At 47.4% G+C, this 18,914-nt stretch overlaps 6 protein-coding genes across 6 annotated transcripts; 3 read left to right on the top strand and 3 right to left on the bottom strand.

Moving 5' to 3' along the window:
* Positions 1-312: 312 nt before the first annotated feature.
* Positions 313-1,635, top strand: F4822DRAFT_402475 (uncharacterized protein). The gene is made up of 2 exons (XM_051458025.1): positions 313-776; positions 832-1,635. The coding sequence occupies exons 1-2, from the start codon at positions 488-490 to the stop codon at positions 1,452-1,454; spliced, it is 912 nt and encodes a 303-aa protein (XP_051314078.1). The 5' UTR covers positions 313-487; the 3' UTR covers positions 1,455-1,635.
* On the bottom strand, positions 1,341-2,827 carry F4822DRAFT_241679 (uncharacterized protein). The gene has a single exon (XM_051454303.1). The coding sequence runs from the start codon at positions 2,596-2,598 to the stop codon at positions 1,654-1,656; it is 945 nt and encodes a 314-aa protein (XP_051314079.1). The 5' UTR covers positions 2,599-2,827; the 3' UTR covers positions 1,341-1,653.
* Positions 2,828-3,437: 610 nt separating this feature from the next.
* On the bottom strand, positions 3,438-6,747 carry F4822DRAFT_428926 (uncharacterized protein; the record flags this gene model as incomplete). Its single annotated transcript, XM_051460991.1, has 2 exons — positions 3,438-4,548; positions 4,604-6,747. 2 exons carry the CDS (start codon positions 6,745-6,747, stop codon positions 3,438-3,440), a joined length of 3,255 nt encoding a protein of 1,084 aa, XP_051314080.1.
* A 2,513-nt stretch (positions 6,748-9,260) lies between these two features.
* On the bottom strand, positions 9,261-10,986 carry F4822DRAFT_241751 (WD40 repeat-like protein). Its single transcript, XM_051454304.1, has 3 exons — positions 10,740-10,986; positions 10,515-10,680; positions 9,261-10,459 (listed from the first exon to the last, which is right to left on the bottom strand). The coding sequence occupies exons 1-3, from the start codon at positions 10,778-10,780 to the stop codon at positions 9,485-9,487; spliced, it is 1,182 nt and encodes a 393-aa protein (XP_051314081.1). The 5' UTR covers positions 10,781-10,986; the 3' UTR covers positions 9,261-9,484.
* A 197-nt stretch (positions 10,987-11,183) lies between these two features.
* On the top strand, positions 11,184-14,311 carry F4822DRAFT_402482 (WD40 repeat-like protein). The gene is made up of 2 exons (XM_051458026.1): positions 11,184-13,142; positions 13,194-14,311. Exons 1-2 carry the CDS (start codon positions 11,286-11,288, stop codon positions 13,884-13,886), a joined length of 2,550 nt encoding a protein of 849 aa, XP_051314082.1. The 5' UTR covers positions 11,184-11,285; the 3' UTR covers positions 13,887-14,311.
* A 2,581-nt stretch (positions 14,312-16,892) lies between these two features.
* F4822DRAFT_443378 (uncharacterized protein) lies at positions 16,893-18,718 on the top strand (the record flags this gene model as incomplete). The annotated part of the gene is made up of 6 exons (XM_051463101.1): positions 16,893-17,012; positions 17,068-17,160; positions 17,217-17,253; positions 17,311-17,378; positions 17,435-17,835; positions 17,892-18,718. 6 exons carry the CDS (start codon positions 16,893-16,895, stop codon positions 18,499-18,501), a joined length of 1,329 nt encoding a protein of 442 aa, XP_051314083.1. The 3' UTR covers positions 18,502-18,718.
* Between the last annotated feature and the right edge of the window lie 196 nt (positions 18,719-18,914).

Consider the following 18,914-nt stretch of genomic DNA (forward strand, 5'->3'; position numbering starts at 1 on the left):
TCTACGAGAATGGGCACCTGCATAGATAGTAGATGCGACTAACAAAAATAACAACTATTATTCTCCTACGGATAGTCAGCTGAGAGATAGAAGAACAATAATCAGAGACATCAGCTGAAGTAAGTGACGATTCGGTGGGTTCCGAAGACAATCCCAAAAAAGGTACCTAAGTACCCCTGTCTCCCACTGATGTCCCATCCCCTCGGCATACTTTGGTGGGGGTCCCGCTGTTTTTTCGGCGTGCCGGGTAGTCTGTAGCGTTGTACCACATGCTACTTAAAATTCAAACCTGGGCGGGAATTGAGAAGCGTCACTTACATCATACTAATTTATTCTTTTTCTCTACTAGCTATGTATTTTTACACGCCGCCTTAATTACCTACAATATTATGTATGCAAGTTTACAATAACAATCAGAATAACCATTCCTAACCGAATTGATGTGTTTTCCAGTTCACTAATTCCCCGCCCTCGAGCGCCCGGACACATGTCCCTCTCAACGAACATCGTTCGAGCGCAGTCTAACGCCGTCGTGAGCTCAAAATCTGCTACCCTACGCATTCTCCCACCTGTCGCATACGCCACTTCTTCACCCTCCACATGTGCTACGACGCCCACAATAGCACCTATTACACCTACTCTACATCCCAATAGAATCTACCTCTCCTCGCACCAAAATTTGACACCAATATGGTTCAATTCCTCGTTTCCGCACTACGATTTCTCCGGTAGCTCGCGGGGTCCAGATGACGAACGGAAAGTAAAGCTAGGGAAAAGTAAGCAAACGACTTATATACCAAGAAAGAAGCATATCAAGCTGACTACGGACAGCTCTGCGCATTCTTCAAGAACGATTGCCCACGTTACTCCAATCCCCGCTTCCGCAGGAGATCCTCTCGCCTCATATATCTCTCCATCTATTCCCAACTACGCACCCATATCTTCCTACCGTATCCGGCCGAGTCGCATATATAGCCGCGCTATGGACCTCCCCACTAGCATGGAACCGAGTCCCGATAATCGGTAACGTAAAACTCGAAATCCTATCCGAACGAATGGTCAGCCAGCCGTACTATTCCTCACCCAAACGGTCCGAGGCATTCGGCGAACAATTGGTAGTAAAATGGCGAACAGCCGACGGTCGGCCTAAAAGTCCCAACCCCGCCGTAACAGAAGAGGGGGAGCAAAAGCTGGATGACACGCTTAGAGGGACACAGGGAGTGGGCGAGAAGCAAGCATTCACCGGCTTATTTATCTTCGAGTTCGATAAAGAAGGGCGGGTTATCAGCCATACGATCGAACACGTAGATGAACACGGAGAATGGGAAAAGGGTTTGGGTGCCAAAGTCGTTGGCTTAACAGATTGGCTCCTAGGCGGCATCAAGGGACGTTCCGACAACGGGGCTCCTGCGTTATGTGGAATTACGAATAAAAATTCAAAAGACGGGCGGTAGACGTTGGGCAGAAAAAATGCGCAAGATTGATGATTACGACTAAAAAATGGGGGAAATTTTTGTCTATTGTAAATACATTGTACCATAGAGGTCGTTCTGGGAATCACCAGTCACCACTCAACTTAAGTAAACGTTATGTATATAGACCATGTGTAAATCATACCTGATCAATTATCTCGGTTATCATTTCCCTGCAGTGCTATAATTCCACCTCACCAAGCTTAGCAGCAAGCTGAGGAACTTCACCACCCTCACCACCCTCCGCAACACGCTCAGGCAAATCCAACTTCCGCACCAACTCGAACCTAACCGGCGCCGTAAAATACCCCCCACGATACCAATCATCCCAAATCTTCTGCAAGATATTAACCCCCTCCCTCACCTCCCCATCCACAGGAACCAAAGGCTCCAATCCACCCATAAGGACATGCGTAAGCTCATCCCGTGGCGCAACGCCAACCCAAACCCTCCTCCCCTCAATCCCCGGAAAGCGATCCACGACATGAAACAGCGCGCCGAAAATGTGTTGGGGGCCACTTTCCCCATAACCCAGCGCCGAGAACGAAAGTGCTAATTTACGAACACGTTCGGTTTCGCGGCGGGAGAGGAAATACGCCATCGGTGCGTTGAACCCGTAACTATCACACGGCTCGAGCTCACCACGTAGATACAGCGTATCGCGCGCGTAATCGAACCATGCGCTATGCGGAGAGCGTCTAGTAGTCCGCGCGGTGTCGTGGAGCAGGGTTAGGGGTTCTTGCCACGAGAACGACGGTTCATAGTATTTCAACGCTAAGGCACGGGTTTCCCTATTCACGAGTAACAGGATTGGTGTATTGCGAAAGGGTAGGGGACATCCGAAATACTCCGAATACGATTCCCAGGGCTCGGGTTCATCGTCGGAGTCTAGTCCAGTTTCGGTCTCGGTTTTGTGACATACGATTCCGATGATGCGTGGCGCGAGGAAGTATTCCCATATCTTGAGGCGTAGTTCCGGAGGTAAGTTGGGGAAACTTGGGAATTGGCTCCTGTGCGCGTGAAGGCCTGTTTGTGTGAGAGCTTGGGCTTTAGCTGTGTCGAGGCCGTCGCTTAGGACCCGGAATTCGAGCCGGAAGCGGGGGTGTTGTATTGTAGATGAAGCCATCGTGGATTATTGTAATTGAGTGAGGGGTGTGTAAGTGGGATGTGTGAGGAGAGCACTCCTTCAGTCTAGCCTCTCGGTGAAATTGTACGATATCAAATGAAAGTATTAGACCTCTAGTTTTATGCACGTTCTTCGCATTTATGATGCTAATATTGTCATAAAAGAAGATAGCGATGCATTATGAGATATGGTGATGGTATAAATATCTAGGTTACTGAGAGATGAGGTAAATTATTAGCGGGGAGATAAAAAGAGCAAATAGACCCCAAAAATCCGCATAATCATCTTCATTCCTTCCCTTACGTTATTATCTTATTCATGAATCTACCTTCCTTCTTTTATCTATTAACTATCTACAATATCATTATTTTATATTAATTGTATTAGTCTCGGAAAATACGTCATATTGTTGGACTTAAGATGGTTCAAGGTGTCAGGCCACGTTCAGACTAGTTGGAACCCGTACGTGTACGTGCGATTTACACCAGACGAAGTAGGACCACAACACAATCCCTTATTCATCTTCTTGATACATTTACCATGCGAATAATAAAGAGAATATCTTATGTTAGTATTTATATTGTAATCTTATAATTTTCTTCATCCATCATTCCTCATCACCTTTACTCCGCACGGATAGTACAGTACATAGGATGACCCCATTCCCTCCTGGGTATGAACAATATGAACCCCGATACATTAAAAGCAAGAATGAACACTGACAGGAATCGCCATCCTCACAGGCCCCAAAGCCAAAATGAATAGGGTAACATCGAAATCAATAAACGGGGAATCTCCTTCGCGAACCCCAAACACCACCGTCCAAGTCTTAACTCCTTCTAAGTAGCAAGCCCCAGCCACTTCAAAGCCTTACTACTATTCCCCTTCCGCGGCCAATTTTGTTTTCCATACAGGGGTATATACTTGCGCTCCTCCGCCGCAAGTCCGTCATCCTCATCATCCCACCACTCATACACGTAGCCCCCATTTATATTCACACCATCCCCATCTATCTCTCTACCCAGCATATTCCTCAATTTATTCCGTTGACTCCTCATCGTCCGAGCTGTTTTACTACTCTTAATAGTCTCCGTCACAGACCCTTTAGATGATTTTAGCACCATTTCTTGTTTTATCGATTCGCCCCCTTTGCTGCCCCCCTTTCGGTGCTTGTGTTTCGGCGGCGGAGGTGGCGGTGGCGGTGTTGAAGTGTTGGTATGAGTGTCGGTATATTCCGTCTCAGTTTTCGTGTAACCGCCATACTTCTGCCCAAATCCCATCATCGCCGCGGCGCTCGCGAGCGGCGCATATTGCTGTGTCGTATTAAGCAACGGAGTCTGGGCCAACGGTCTACCCTGGGCATCCTGTGAGTTGCGTTTCTCTTCCTTCCTAACTTGCAACACCGACTTCTGCGCTACGCCGTCCGGAATATAGAATGTCGAGACGTCAATAAGAATTTTCCAGACCCTCGATATCAACTCCGCAATATCGGACTCGTTGGCCGATGATGTTAGCAAGTAATTCGCTTTAGAAAAAGTCGTCTGTTTCGCCCCTCCCGCTGCCGGTGCTGGCGCGTAGAGCGTGGCGCCTGTACGTGTGCTAGTCGCAGATATGCCAGATTGTGAGGTGTTCATGCGAACATGTGTATTCCGACGGACTGGGATGTTAACACTAGGACATGCTTTCGCTCCCGAGTCTTCTGAGTAGAGGATTCCTACTATCCGCAAGAGGTCTGCGCCTACTAGCCGCTGCAAGGCTAAGACGGTGGTTAGGTGCTCGGGGGGATACTCGAGTAAGAGGAACCGTGTCGCGGCATGCGCAGCCATATACGTCTCTAGGTGCGGTATAATTAAAGTCGCCAAGAGCAACGGGTTGGAGAAAGGGTTATCTTGAGTTTGACTCGTCAGGGGTTGCGAAGTGAACGCCTGCATAGCGCTCGCGATGAGGAACCTGTCCTACACGTTAGCAATAATACATGGATTACTCTAATTAATTTCCGACTAACCTCAAGTCCAACCTCCCGCTTCGAGTCACACCGTTCGGTTTCGTACCAAGCTTCTCCAAGGACCCGCTAATCGCAGAAAGGAAGTCCTTATCGACGCCCTGCTGTGCCCCAATAGCAAGTATAAGGTCGACTTTTCGTTTTCGCTTTATAACTGTGCCCGTTTCCGCTTCTCGAAATACGGGCTTCCAGAGGCTACTAAGCTCGGGGAGTAAGGGGAAGTTAAATTGGTGAAAACCCGTATCCTCTGGCGGGAAGTAGATATTCAAGATAGACCGTAGTGAGTTCTGCATACATACGGCTGTCCTACAGTCCGTCGTAGTGAAATCGTGGAAACATCTCTCTAGCTTCTTTGTGGCAGAAGGCGGCGTCTTATCTCGAGTCGGGGGCGTGGATGGTCGATTGCTGCTCGCATTCTGGTTAGGTGGACGCGGATACTTTCCGTATGCGAAAGGGTCATACTCATCCGCATCTACGCGGTAAGCAGGCGCCACCTCTGCGTGCTGTACTTGATTCTTTGGTTTATTAACGAGTGGCATAACTCGCTGTGGTGGCTTTTGCGGACTAGGGGATCTAGATTGTTCGGGGATCTTCTCGGCTTCTGTCTCCGGCGGTGATTTGGATATCGGATATTTGCCATCTCTAAAGGCTTGTATCGTTGCTTCTAGTCGCAAATCTGGCTTTTCAGCCTTGAAGAGTATGACCAAGTTTTCGAGCATAGGCATGACTGTTTCAAGCTGCTCACGACTGCTAGGTTGAGGTGCATCCTCAGAAACAGTAAGTTCAGCATCTGTGTCACTCTGGTCTGTATAAATATGATCTAGATTGAGTTCAGGTTCAGGTTCGGTTGTAGTACCTCGGTCTACATAGCTGTTCCTAGGACTCGTAGCACGATCAATGTAAGTCACTGGCCGTCTTAATGGCTTGTGCAGATTAAGCGGAGAAGGGGGATTGCGCCTAATTATAGACCTCCTAGGCGTGCTAAACGTTGGTCTCGGGATTTCGCTAGCAAATTTGGACCGAAGTAGTGGCCTTTCTTGCTGAATCCTTGGACTAGCCTCCGGGCCGAGTGGTTTCGAATCTGGCGGATGCGGGAAACTGCAAAGTAGGATATCCTGGTTTCGTATGGCGCTGGAATAAATCTGATCAACTGGCTTAGTCTTCTTGTGATAAATGGCCGAAGTTGAATGTCGAACATTCACCACATAAGCTTCGCATATCGCCGGTGTATTCGGTACTGTCGCTGACGCGAAAGAGTGTGGACTTAAGAAGTCAAAACTTGCTGGCGACAATGGTTTCTTGAGATCTTCCTCCGCAGCATTAGGCAGAGGACTAAGATGACCATTTATTTCATTGACTCGAGATCCAACGGGCTCCAATGCTCGCCGAGTAGCTTTCCGTGAATCCTGTGTGGTGTGACTACGGCGGGGCTGCTGAGGTATCGCCGAGTCATAGGTGTTATTTCTCTTGTGCCATCTATGAGCCCCGAATACATAGAAGGGAGCTGCATTTTGTAGATCGTCAGCGATCCGGTAGGCTGGAACGCTAGTGCTTCTGGGTCGAAGCCTCGAGGTTAGATCAACCTCATGATTCGATTGCAATGAGGCAGTCTCGTCATCGAGAGCATCGGCTGCTCTCATAGCCTCAGAAGATGGATCATTAGCTGCCTCTCCATCTGGTTGACTTGGTTGGTAACCGTTGGCCATCGGTTGCGGCGGCTTTGAACTTAAGTCTTTCTGTTGCTGGCCCCGTAGCCCAGTAACCCCATCCCGAACAAGCCGGTTGAATATTCGTTCGGCTTTTTCTAGGTCTCCGTTTGTTACGTATTTGGCGATATCTGAAATGCATTCCACCTGAGAGCTTGCCGTACCCCCATTCATAAAGACCAACCGCTTGTTACTCGGGGTCGATTCTCGTAAGAATGCCCACGCTGTTTCGATTCTCTCACAACATGCTTTATGTATAGTAAGAATATGTGATCGGGCATCGAATTGCGCCTCTGGTTCATCTTCCTTAATGAAAAATTGAAGAGGTGGGATAATCAAGATGTTAGGTGAGTTGGGGAGTAGTCGAAGCTGAGTTGAGATAATATCCTGAGGCCCCTCAAAGGCAACCAAGCTGCCATGGTAATGAGGGGCAGCATCCATCGTAGCGCCTATAAAGTCCCGCCAATTATCGGCAATCTATACCGTGGTCTTAGGCCGTTCAGAGTAACACCAAGGCTTGCAACTGATAATTAGCCGCATGGGTAGGACTGATTTTGAAGTACCAACCGCATAGTTGTCTAGGTTCGTATTGACGTTAAGATATTATCAGGTTGATGTAGGACCAACTTTGGCGCCCTTAGCTGAGGCTTCTAGCGAGACCAGTGAGGATGGGATGTGGACAACGCCAATCTTTTGGACCGTATAGTAGCTTTTCATTAGTAAGATGGCCTATGGAAATTGGAAAAACAGCTTGGGAAGTTGATAGTATTGTTTTGAGGAATTCCGCTGAGACACGGAGGAGCCCAAAGCAAATGGAGAAGCAGACAGACTATGAGATATGCCGAGGACTGTATGGCCGACAAGATGTATATGGCCCAAAATGGAAAACCCACGGGAAGGTATGTATCGGAGAAATTAGGACAGAGTCAAATAAGTTGAATGAAGGTTATTGCGAATATTTGCATAGTCGGCACTAAATTTTGAAAGAGTGAAGAGGGTATCGCCAGTGTAAGACGCTTAGCTCCTCTATACGGTAAGCACATACATATGCAGGCCTAGAAGTATAAGCACTACCAAGAACGGTTAAGACGCTAGAGGAACCTATTTCTTTTTGCATCCCATATGGTGTAAGGGCAAACGGGAAGCAGCATTAGAGGCAATGTCGATACGGCAGGACCAGTAGAGTTCAAATCTAAAATGTTGATAGGGGCTTCCCTAAGAACGAGTACAACGAATACAAGCCAAAAGTGTCCTTAGCCTTCCTAGAAAAGTAGTGCGGGAAGAAGGGCTACTGCAGGCTAAACATACAGTTACCGATTGAGTCTTTCATTCAAGACAAAATCTTAACATTAGATGACATTCACATCTAATGGAAAAAAAAAAAAAGCAAGTACACCTGATTCGGATCTAGATAATCAATTTGTTGCCGGTCCGAGTTCTGTAATATGCGAGTACCCGTTGATGTTATAATTGCGATGAGTTCAAAGAAGAAAATAGGTAAACGCAATTATTTCTGTTTGTTGACCAGGGTAAAGAGATCTGCATTTCTAGACTTAGACGTAGGTATGTAGGTTAACTATTCGGGCGGGATACATTAAAAAAGCATTGTACCTGGCCGTTTCATAGGAGCGTAATTCGTAACTCCGAAGCCAACTTCTAGGTAATTAAACTTTAATCTTGTCAATGTCTTTGAGATTACAAGACATTCGCCTTGTTGTGTGTTTAGGTACCTTGGTACTCGAGCAGTCGAAGTTGCCTTGGGTATTTTACTTTAGGTACCTAGGTACTTGGCGCCTCTCCCTCTTTTGCCGATTAATTAGGTAGATGACTAAAATTAATGTTGAGTCTTATATTATTTTATATGTTTCATCAACAATGTCAATTTGAATAGAATATTGTTCACATATTGATGTTGTCGCATGGGGATGAATTAAACAATTATATTATGTAGTATAGTTGGGACGAACTGTATAGTTTCAATGTTCTTCTAAATGTTGAGTAAATTTCGGATGAGTGCTCGGCGTTCTAGCGCCGGAGGATATGGTGGCTGCATAAGTGCCCAGTGAAAAAAAGCAATCCTACATGTCATCGTACATTTCTTCGGACACCGACGTTAACTTAATACCCGAGGACAATTTAAAGTACCTGCCTCGCATTCAATCTCCTACTTAGGTACGTAATGGCCTAAAAGCAAATCTCGGGAAGGCTAATCTTAATAACCTTATTCACCACGATGCCTAGATGTCTATGTCTCCGCAGGCATGGATGGGTACGTTTAGTCTATGACTGGGCGGCGTCCCGCATAGGACTTATGCGGCCGTCCAACTCGGGAATAACAAATCAATACACAGTTCAACAAATGAGTGCTACAAATTACAACAGACTAGAAAAAAAGGGCGCTTCATCTTCTAATGAGGGTGTGGCTCGTTTGGTAGTGCACTTTCAATGGCGGCAGGCGACATATTTCGTGTTGACAGTGATCTTCCCGGGGTTTACTTGCAGGTTGCCTGTGCCGATCCAGTACATGATGGGTTCGGCCAAGACGCCTTCCACGCCACCAACCATTATTGCTAGGTTTGAGTGGCCGGTTTCGTTTCTAAAAAGCAAAGCTAAGAATACTAGCTTAGTTGATAAGTGACAGAATCTAGACCCTGGCAGCCCGGCGGCATCACTTACGTTTACTCTGTTGAAGATGGTTGAGCCGGGTACCCGGTAGCTACCTAGATACATGTAGTACCAAGGTTATCTCGTATATTCGAGCTCGTCATACTGTTGGCTTCCAGCATGGGGGACGGGAACGATTGTGGCCAAAGATCGCAATTCAAAGTCGACACAGCCGTCGTTCTCGATCCAACACTTTGTACTTTGTTTGCCGTCTATCTCAGGTTAGACAATGGCGAGTATTACGAAATTAAAGTTTCAGGGGACACTTCGTCCTCCACTATTCAGGTACCGCATGGTTTCCATATACACGTGCCTACATTCCTTCGAGGTGAAACCTGCCTCCCGTTGTTTCGGCCAACGGCTGTAACTCTCATTTGATGCCAAACAAGGCTTCGGGCTGCTGTTTGTTTATACTTGACTCATACTGTCGCGCTTTTCGATCATTCAACTCGAAAGCCCTGAATTCGAGTTTGTGTTAGGTGATTTATTCACTGTTATATTGGGTAGGGGTGGGTTAATCATCATCCCCCATCAATTCAGCAAGCTCAGCTTCCTCCTCCGCCGTCATGAGGCTCTTCGCAGGCTCTGTTGTTGTTTCCTGTTCGACTCCCTTGGCCTTATCTTCCTTCTCCTTGTTCACTTTATCCAGACTGGCTTGGTCGAGTGGCCATGTCCGTACGGTCCCATCAATCGATACGGAAACAACGCGTCTGCCTCCGTCAAGGGCGACGAGGTCAGTAACCTCGTCAAAATGACCATCAAGAGTACAGTACAGCTTCCCTGATGAGCGATTCCAGACCTTGATATCCTCATCTCTTCCACCTGTTATTATCCATTGATCTGTTACTGCGACAGTTCGCACATGGTCTCCGTGGTGGATTGAATCGTCCGTAGCGAATCCCTTTATTCGAGATAAACATTTCGCTGTGCCGTCGCCGCTGGATGTCCATAGGTCTACTTCTTCACCTTCACCATCGAATACTAGCTTGTACACTGTAGTATCATGCTCCAGGATAGTGTGTCGTGCCGCACCGGGTTCATCTGGCGACGACTCCTTGATTTGCTCAAAGCCGTCTGCCTTAATACGCCATCGACGGATATGAGGGTCACTACTCGCGCTGACAAGTATGACTTCATCTGCGCTGGACTGTACTGGATCTATGACAAGATCTTGGATAGCCATCATCGACACAGTCTGATCTTGCAGTACGTGAACTCGCGATCCGGTTTCCAGATCCCAAACCATAATCTTCTTATCCGCGCCGCCGCTTATCAAGTAGTCCTTTCCTCCGAATTTTGTGGTTACAACGGCCTTGACAAAGTCCGAATGACCACTAAACTTGCGACCTGGCGCCTTGGACTCTATATCCCAGGACCAAATGTCCTTATCCCAAGATCCGGCAAAGAGAGTCTTGTTCCCAGACCCACCGACAGCGACACATGTTACCGGTGCTGATGGGCCTCGGAATACTTGCTTTGTGTCACCAGTCTAGCGTAGCCGAGTTAGAATCCGTAATTCCTCAGAGGTGTGATTGTCAACCTACATCAACGTTCATTCTTCGCACTGAGCCGGCAGACTCCGCAACGAAAATAGACGACGGGTTTGTAGGATCCGGTACAGCGGCTAATATTTTGGACTTGAGAGCGATAGGGTTACCATTTTTGTTACCGGCTTTTGCTGCCCGTCTCTCTTGTTTGGCTTGTTCGGCGCTGCAGATATTTGGTCAATATATGTGAACTTATTATATTCATCTCAGGTAATACCATACTCAGTTTGGAAGAAGTGGTCTGCGGATGTTCCTTTATTCATGGTGGCTAATGATCACTCAGGGGTTGTCGAGAATTCTGTATTGTCGTAATATCTATTTTCTTGTAGGGACTGCAGACTTAATATACTCCTCCTTTTAAACTGTTGCCTACATAGGCAGCCGAATTTCTATTGTTGATATTGCCACCAAAACATCGCCTTAATAAACAAATTCCTTGATTAACATGTTCTAGGAGAAATCTCATTAGGTACTGCCTGCTATGGTGGGGTTATACTACTGTCGCCGTACTTTAGGTACTTAGGTACTGAGAGAATTGGAGCATAGTGGGGTTGACTCGCCCGTAAGCAGCCACACGGGGGAGGGGAACCCCTGTTCCGCTCTAAACGCGCTCTGATAAGATAAGCCAATTAATTAATTGAATTGTCAACGCGCGACGCGTTTGTACATACTAAGACTTATACCAACTTTTTGACCAACTCCCTTGAAAGTCCAATCGTTGATGTTTTTGACCTCTAAGTGGATTCTAAGAGAGGGATAAACATCAAAATGACTTCAACAGCACCTCATCGCCCCCGAGCGAGGCCAGCCCATACTCAAGGCTCAACACGTTGCGCCTATACCCCTGACGGTTCCAAGCTGGTGACTGTAGGTTCGAACAACACAATTCGACTATATAAGACAGGCTTCGACGGCGAACCTATAAACATAGACGACTGCCAGGAACAAAATGTTAGCGTGGATGCTTCCAATGACTTCTTCGTCGTCGGATCCGAAGATGGCACCGTTAGTCTCTACTCGATCCCCGAAGCCGCATTCGACAAGTTCCTTCTCCGATGTTCCCTCCCAATTCGTGACGTCGCATTATCACCGGATTCAAAATGGTGCGCCGTAGCCAGTGACGAATTGACCGTAAAGCTCGTCCGAACAGACGACAATAGCCGAATCCGTCATCTGAAGGAACACAACAAACCTACGAAACATCTCTCTTTCGATACTAAAGGATCTATCTTGACACTGGCCTGTACCGATGGCGTCGTATACGTATACTCGTTGACCTCTGACGAGCCGGAGCTTATAAAGAAGGTTGACGGCATCATTGGTTCGCTAGACACCGAGTCGGATATTAGTTCTCAGGTTGCGTGGCACCCCGACGGACGAGCTTTTGCGGTTCCAACCCCGACAAGAGATATTCAAGTCATTTCGAAGAATGACTGGGAGAAACAACGAGCATTTGCGCATGGCCATAATGGAGAAGTCACCGCATTGGCCTGGTCTCCCAATGGAGCAATATTGGCCTCGGCCGGCAAGGACAAGAAGATTCTCCTATGGGAGACGAAAACTCAGAGCCTCATCGCTAGACTTGACTATGCCAATGTGATGGATATCGCATGGCATCCTACTAATAACTTAGTATCATTCACAAATTCAGATGGCGAAGTCTACATTCACCCTGATTTCGTACCAGAACAATTCGCTTCCTTGTTGAAACTAGCGAAACAACCGGCACCCTTCATACACGATCCCTTAACGGAGATATCTACGAACCTTAGAAGACCTTTGGATGTCGGTACGAGACCCCCGCCTCAAGAAGCACTCGAAAGGCGGAATAGAGCTGGCAGTTATGATTCGCTCATGGATGGTCCCTTAGCGGACGATGATGACTTCGTGGTTGACGACGATGGAGCCGGCTATGTAATGAATGGGAATGGTAAACGTGTTCACGACGACCTAGACGTTTTTGGTGAGCCGTCTAGCAAACGTCCTCACCTCCAGCCCGAATACCACGAAGCTTTCCAACCCGGGTCAACACCATGGCGAGGTAATCGAAAATACCTCTGTCTGAACCTCATTGGGTTCGTATGGACGGTCGATCAAGATGGACATAACACGGTCACAGTGGAATTCTATGATCACGAGTTCCATCGAGACTTCCATTTTACCGATACTTTCCTATACGACAAGGCTTGCCTAACCGACAATGGTACTCTATTCTCATGCCCGCCCAAAGACGACACACCAGCCACTATCTTCTATAGGCCACATGAAACGTGGACTAATCGAACCGATTGGAGGACACAATTACCGAAAGGAGAGGCCGTCCTTGCCATGTCTCTCAGCGATTCTTTTGTAACTGTCACAACTACTGCGAACTACGTCAGAGTATACACGCTTTTCGGTATCCCGTATAGAGTATACCGACCAAAGAGCACACCAATGGTTACTTGCGCAAGTTGGAGGGATTATGTTATGACAATTGGCAACGGTCCCGTTGGTGCGGACGGACATACCCGACTTCTATACACGATTGAGAATGTAAAGAGGGATGAAATCTGCCAGAATGAAGACACTGTAGCCCTACCAGAAGGCGCAGTACTAAAAAGTGTTTTCTTCTCTGACAATGGGGTAAGTGAAAACCTACCTCTTTCTATATAGGCAAAACTAACTGGAGAATAGGATCCATGTATATACGACTCAACAGGAACCCTCCTAACCCTCCTACACTGGCGGCGCCCATCACGAGCGACTTGGATCCCCCTCCTCGACACCAAACTCCTCCCCCGTCTAGCCTCCGGTCGCAAATCCGAAACATACTTCCCGATCGCAGTAGCAGACAATAAATTCCACTGCATCATCCTCAAAGGCGGTGACCAATACCCGTACTTCCCACGTCCGCTCCTCTCCGAATTCGACTTCTCCGTTCCGCTTACATCCGAACCGCCGAAGCCGAAACCGGCTAAGGATCCGGATGCTATGGATGAAGATGATGAGAATGGAAGAGATGAAGAGTCGGAAACTAGGAAATTGGAACAGCAGTTCTTGCTTAAGGGAATTGCGGCGGCGCAGTTGCGCGATTTGGCGGATGCGACGGCGAATGGTGGCGGTAGTAGTGTTAAATCTGGGCTTGCGAGGTTGGAGCTTGAGGTCGATAAGACATTACTGCAGTTGCTGGCGGGTGAGTGTCGCGCTGGTGAGGACCGCGGTATGCGTGCGCTTGAGTTGGTGCTGTTGATGCGGGATCGCTCTGGTCGCATGGCTGAAGCGGCGGGTAAGATTGCCGAGAGGTATGGACGCACGTTGCTTAGGGAGAAGATTCGTGAGGTTGGTGAGGCTTGGGCTAATGGGGAGGGTGAGGATGAAGAGTTCTAAGTCTCCTACCTAGGATTCTAGGCAGGTTCGCCATCGAAAATTGTATATAGACCAAGTGTGGCTTTTGTGTGTCTTTTGGTTCTTTGACGGCGTTGTGAGGTAGAGCACATGGGCAGCGTGAAGGTTCTGATTGCGACTACGCTTACCTGCTTGTCGACCTACGTATGGTACATAATGTCTTGATTCAAGGCGGCTGGAGAATATAAGATATGATACGGCAACACTGTCCGCGAGCACTTCCATCAATTGCGGTAATTGAAGGTGTGCGTCTCACCTATCCTCGGGGTATGGTAAAACCATACCTACTGATCATTTACTATCAATCAACATCAAAATCAAACTCGGAGATCACGATCAAATAACATAATAATGTATTACACCCAATAATTCCATGGAAATTAACATAAAAGCACAGCCCAGGAGGCAATAGCTCTTCATCGTCAGCGACTAGGTTGAGAACGAAAATCATCTTCAAAGAACCGCATTTCCCTTTTGACATAGGATAGCATGTAGTCAGCAAATGAGTGTTAATATCCGTATCTCGAAGGCATAATCCATCCGCCGAGAAAGTGTTAGCGCGCTATCCGTCTTAAGTCAGACCATTCCAGGGGTTTGTAACAAGAGGATTTAAAGCCTCATTTCCGGTCCCCTGGGAAGGATTCATACCAAATACCAAAAGCCGTTCGTTCACGATGTTAGTCGTACTATCACCTATGTGTACAAGCCACATTCAATAATACGACTCACCTACCAACAAACCCGTTCGTCTGATGTCCACCTAGGTGAGCGGCAACGTCTTGAGCATTTACCGTTTAGGGTTATGTTGGTTATAAAACATTCTACATAACTAGATAGGATCAACGGGTTTTCATAAAGATGCACGGACTTGACTGTCACATTATATTATATAATCTCTAGATTTTCAGGGCAGAGGGACCAGGGCTAGGAACTGACGAAAGCTAACCCACACATCACGGGGAAACATTTGAAACTCTTCATCACGACACTGGTGTAGGGTGCCCACGAATATTCCCCGAGATCTGAGCTGTGATGCGCTCGTCCCCTTCGGCATATGCTATGACCTATGCGACATTACTCGGGGAATATCTTTTTTCACTTCTGGTGGGTGTGATGGTTTCCATCAGTCCGGAATCATTAGAGGGGTAGTGACAGTGATGGTGATGGTGATAGAAGTGATGATATTGATGAAGGCCACCTCCAGATCCAAACTCCCTAAGCGAGAACTATTCTCGCATTCTTCTCCTTTTTCCATCGCTAGTTCATAATACTTAAAATAAGCATCCTGAAGTTAACCCATGTCTCGCCCGACAATCCATTTAGGTCCCGAATTGGAACTAAAATCCGACCGGAAAGTTCCAGGTCTGGAATCCTCTTTTTCTTTCCCCTGTGAATGGTGACGGCATTCAGCAAAGCGTGCTAAAAGTTCCCCCACGTGGATTATACTGATCAAGGGTTGGTACAGGGGTTTATTTTGTGTACGCATGGCGATAGCCTGTTGAACAGGGCCCCCCGCCTTAGGGAACCTTGGCAGACTTGTCTGAATGTGTGAATGAGAAGGTTGGGAACGCGGATAAAGTCGATAATGTCGTCGTCAACTTCAAAAACGTCTTAGTGACGTCCCATGGCTCAAGTTTTTGGTGTTAATATGGAATCGGAACTTACCTTATTATAACCTTTGATATCCATTAAGAATGTGACGAGATTATCTCCACGAGGAAACGCAATGCCTCAATCGGGAATTAGATATACGATATCACGGCCTTATGATGCTCGATTAAGTGATTTGATCAGTTTTCACTCGACCGATCCAGACATCTGGTAGCATTCACAAAGGATGTGGTATTACATAATCTGCAGAGTCGTCTAACCACATAACGAATGCAAGGCTAGAGCAGAGATCACAGAGTCATTGCTTTGATATTGCGACATTATTAGAAAATTTATAGGTACGCACCGTATTAAGGTCTCGGGCTACTAAGTAGCCTATTAAGAGGCAGCATAATGAATTGTACACGGCCCGTAAAATAAAGACGAGGTGTAAGAGAGTAGACAATATGAATATATCATGCGTAACCTTGGGGATTACCCAGACACATAAAAAGATGTTGAGATAGCCTTGCTGAGTTCATCAAGGTATGTATTCCCACGTTTAGAAGATGCGGTAGCCAATTGTAGAGGATGTAACAGTAGCCTGGACCCCATAATAGCGTAGTAACCGCAACCCATGAGATATACATAACTGTCAAACTGTCAGATTATAGCTTTGTCCCGGGTCGCTCTCGTCTGGACTGTAGGATGCTGTGCCGCTGCATATTGCCATATTGCGTAATTGAACAATTCAGACTCAATTTTCGATCCGTATCGACCAATCTTAACCATCGTGAAGTCCGAGAGTGCTCGCCATAGTCTCCCACGTTTAGATCGGCATGGATTAGAATTGCGATTCCTTATGTGCCGAATTTATATGCCCCAGCGAGACAGGGGTTCCTCTCATAGCTCACTCATAATCGTGTATCAAATTCCCTAAACATTTATGTCTTAGGCGGTGGGCCTGACAAGGGAGAACGGGGACTAGCAATAGCTCGTACCACAACGATCAATGCCTGCGCATGGGGGAATCCATCCGTTCTCCTATCCAGGCCCAGGTTTTCGATTCAAGATGGGACTAGACTGCAGGCCGGGTTCCTGCTACTTGGGGGGTGGCGCGTATGCACGGCACAGCAAGGGAAAAGGTGGGAATCCTTTGACTTTAAAAAAGAATCGGTCCTCCCCGGAAGGCTCGTTGAGCCTGGGAAACGATAGGACTGCCGAGTCTCGGCGTGTCTGTTTGCGACTGCTCTCGATAAGTTTGGGCTGTGATAATGAGGCGGTAACAGCGAAGGAGGAAAAAGAAAGAAACGTCGGCGGTTAGGGATACATGAGACCGTCGTTACAGAAGGAAGAAAACAGAAAGACCTGGTGTCGACGATAATATACGGCGCGACAATGTCGGCCGGCAGCGCGGCGGAACTCATCCGTCTCATGACTGCGTACGATAACTCACACGAACCGAAATCGCCATTCAACTACCCATCTACCGTATATGGCTTGACCATCCCTTTCATGGTGAGCGCTGTCCACCTCTTGTGTGAGAAGACACCTGCTAACTCGTTCGCAATAGGTCGTATCGACCATATGTGTGGCCTTCAGAATATACACACGAATAAGGTTACGATGTCTAGGTTGGGATGATTTGTTCGTGGTACTCTTCAGAGTAGGTAACTCCAAAATTCGTTTTCGATAAGCGCATGAGACTGACCATCGATATAGATATCAGCAACAATAGGCTCAATAACTATATGTCTTTGTACGGCATTTCTTATATCCCTATGAAAAACTTCAAGTTAGCTAACCGCGACTATAGCGTTAAAGAATGGGCTCGGAGAGCATATCTTAACGATCGGATATGAGAACATAATCGAATTCCAAAAAGTTAGCAACTCTCACCAATCTCCGTTAACTCGCCCGGGCACTAACACTCACCACAGAAATTCTACGTATGTTTAGCAACATACACCGTATCAACAACCCTGATGAAGCTATGCCTTCTCTCACAATACCTGCGCATATTTGAAGTCGGTTCCCGCGCGAGACTAATCTGCTGGATCGGATTGGGTATCTCGGGTTTCTGGGGCGTCGCCTTCTCCTTTATCGCATTATTCCCTTGCTTCCCAGTTTCCGGCTTCTGGTTCTGGGCCTCGCCGGCTCATTGCTATGGCTTCGGGTCCAGAGAACCGGCCGAGATTGCGGGTACTTTCGCGGCCCACACCGGCTCTAATGTCGTATTGGATGCCATGGTCCTCGCCATCGTCGTCCCCTTATACTTTAGGAAGGACACAGCGTGGAAGCAGCGTCTAGGCATCGGCCTTCTCCTACTCCTAGGGGTCCTGTACGTTCAAGTACCCTCTCATTATACCAACCCCCTCCCCACTAACAACGCCACAGCGTCAACCTAATCAGCATATGGTGTCTGCAAACCATAGTCGAAAACAAAGCCGGCACCTACCCAGTCCTAGACCCAACCTGGTACGGCCCCAAAAGCATAATCCTCGCCAACCTCGAAGTAGACCTCGCCAGCATATGCGCCTCCATACCCACATTCTGGCCTATCCTACGCCAAGGCTTCCTAAACAACATCTTCGTAACGCAAGAAGTCCACATAACGCACCAACACCGGCGCCTCTCCGGTGACTCATCAACCTCAGGTCCGAATCCAACATCCCACTTCGAGCTCATCCCCGCGCGGCACGCACGCGATAACAGTGAATCCGGAGTCGGAGTTGGAATAGTCCGCGTTACGTCCTCGACGAGTTCGTCTTCGAAGAACCCTGCGCGGCATTATGTAGATGATTTCGTACTCGACAGCGTGATACCACGGGGTGTACATGATAAAGAAACATGCGCACAGTCGCGTGTTGAAAGTGATGGGCAGAAGGGATTTGAGCGCGAGCGCGAGCGGTTGAGGTTGGCTGCTGTGGCGGAGAGGAATAGCGTTGATGATAAGAACTATGCCAGTAGCAATAGGACGGAAAAAGGAAGTCCGCGGAAAGAATAAGTCGTAGGATTATGGGTTCGGAGGAGGATGGTTGGGAGGTGATTTGATTTTTGTTGCGATGCGTGAGGAATGGTTGGTGATGGCGTATGATTTAGTTCGAAGATACCCCCTGAAGTTTAGTCAAGTCTTATTTTTCGCCAGTAATGTTCGCGATCCAGCTATGTGCGTCGTGATACCTGAGATACTGGTCGAGTTAGCCAATTGAACCAAAATTAAAAAATTACGGCCACATCATGTCACCAAGTGCATGAGGCTGTTGGAATCTATGTGGTATAAAGAATACTCTAAAATGCATCTATCCTATATTCCAAGCGCATTCCTCGCATGCTTCTATCCCCCTTCCGGACCAAAGGTCAATTACTGAAACCAATAATTACACCATAGCCTCGCGGCCGAATATAGACACATCGAAT

This window comes from Hypoxylon trugodes (genome assembly GCF_022578975.1).
Source record: "Hypoxylon trugodes strain CBS 135444 unplaced genomic scaffold F4822scaffold_5, whole genome shotgun sequence".
NCBI classification, from domain to species: Eukaryota; Fungi; Ascomycota; class Sordariomycetes; order Xylariales; family Hypoxylaceae; genus Hypoxylon; species Hypoxylon trugodes.

Coding starts and splice junctions, on each gene's coding strand:
- F4822DRAFT_241751 (XM_051454304.1), bottom strand. CDS start 10,780: ATGAATAAAGGAACATCCGCAGACCACTTCTTCCAAACTGA. Junction 10,681..10,739: donor GACCACTTCTTCCAAACTGA/GTATGGTATTAC, acceptor AAATATCTGCAG/CGCCGAACAAGCCAAACAAG. Junction 10,460..10,514: donor TGCGAAGAATGAACGTTGAT/GTAGGTTGACAA, acceptor CGGCTACGCTAG/ACTGGTGACACAAAGCAAGT.
- F4822DRAFT_241679 (XM_051454303.1), bottom strand. CDS start 2,598: ATGGCTTCATCTACAATACAACACCCCCGCTTCCGGCTCGAATTCCGG.
- F4822DRAFT_402475 (XM_051458025.1), top strand. CDS start 488: ATGTCCCTCTCAACGAACATCGTTCGAGCGCAGTCTAACGCCGTCGTG. Junction 777..831: donor GAAAGTAAAGCTAGGGAAAA/GTAAGCAAACGA, acceptor GACTACGGACAG/CTCTGCGCATTCTTCAAGAA.
- F4822DRAFT_402482 (XM_051458026.1), top strand. CDS start 11,286: ATGACTTCAACAGCACCTCATCGCCCCCGAGCGAGGCCAGCCCATACT. Junction 13,143..13,193: donor TTTTCTTCTCTGACAATGGG/GTAAGTGAAAAC, acceptor ACTGGAGAATAG/GATCCATGTATATACGACTC.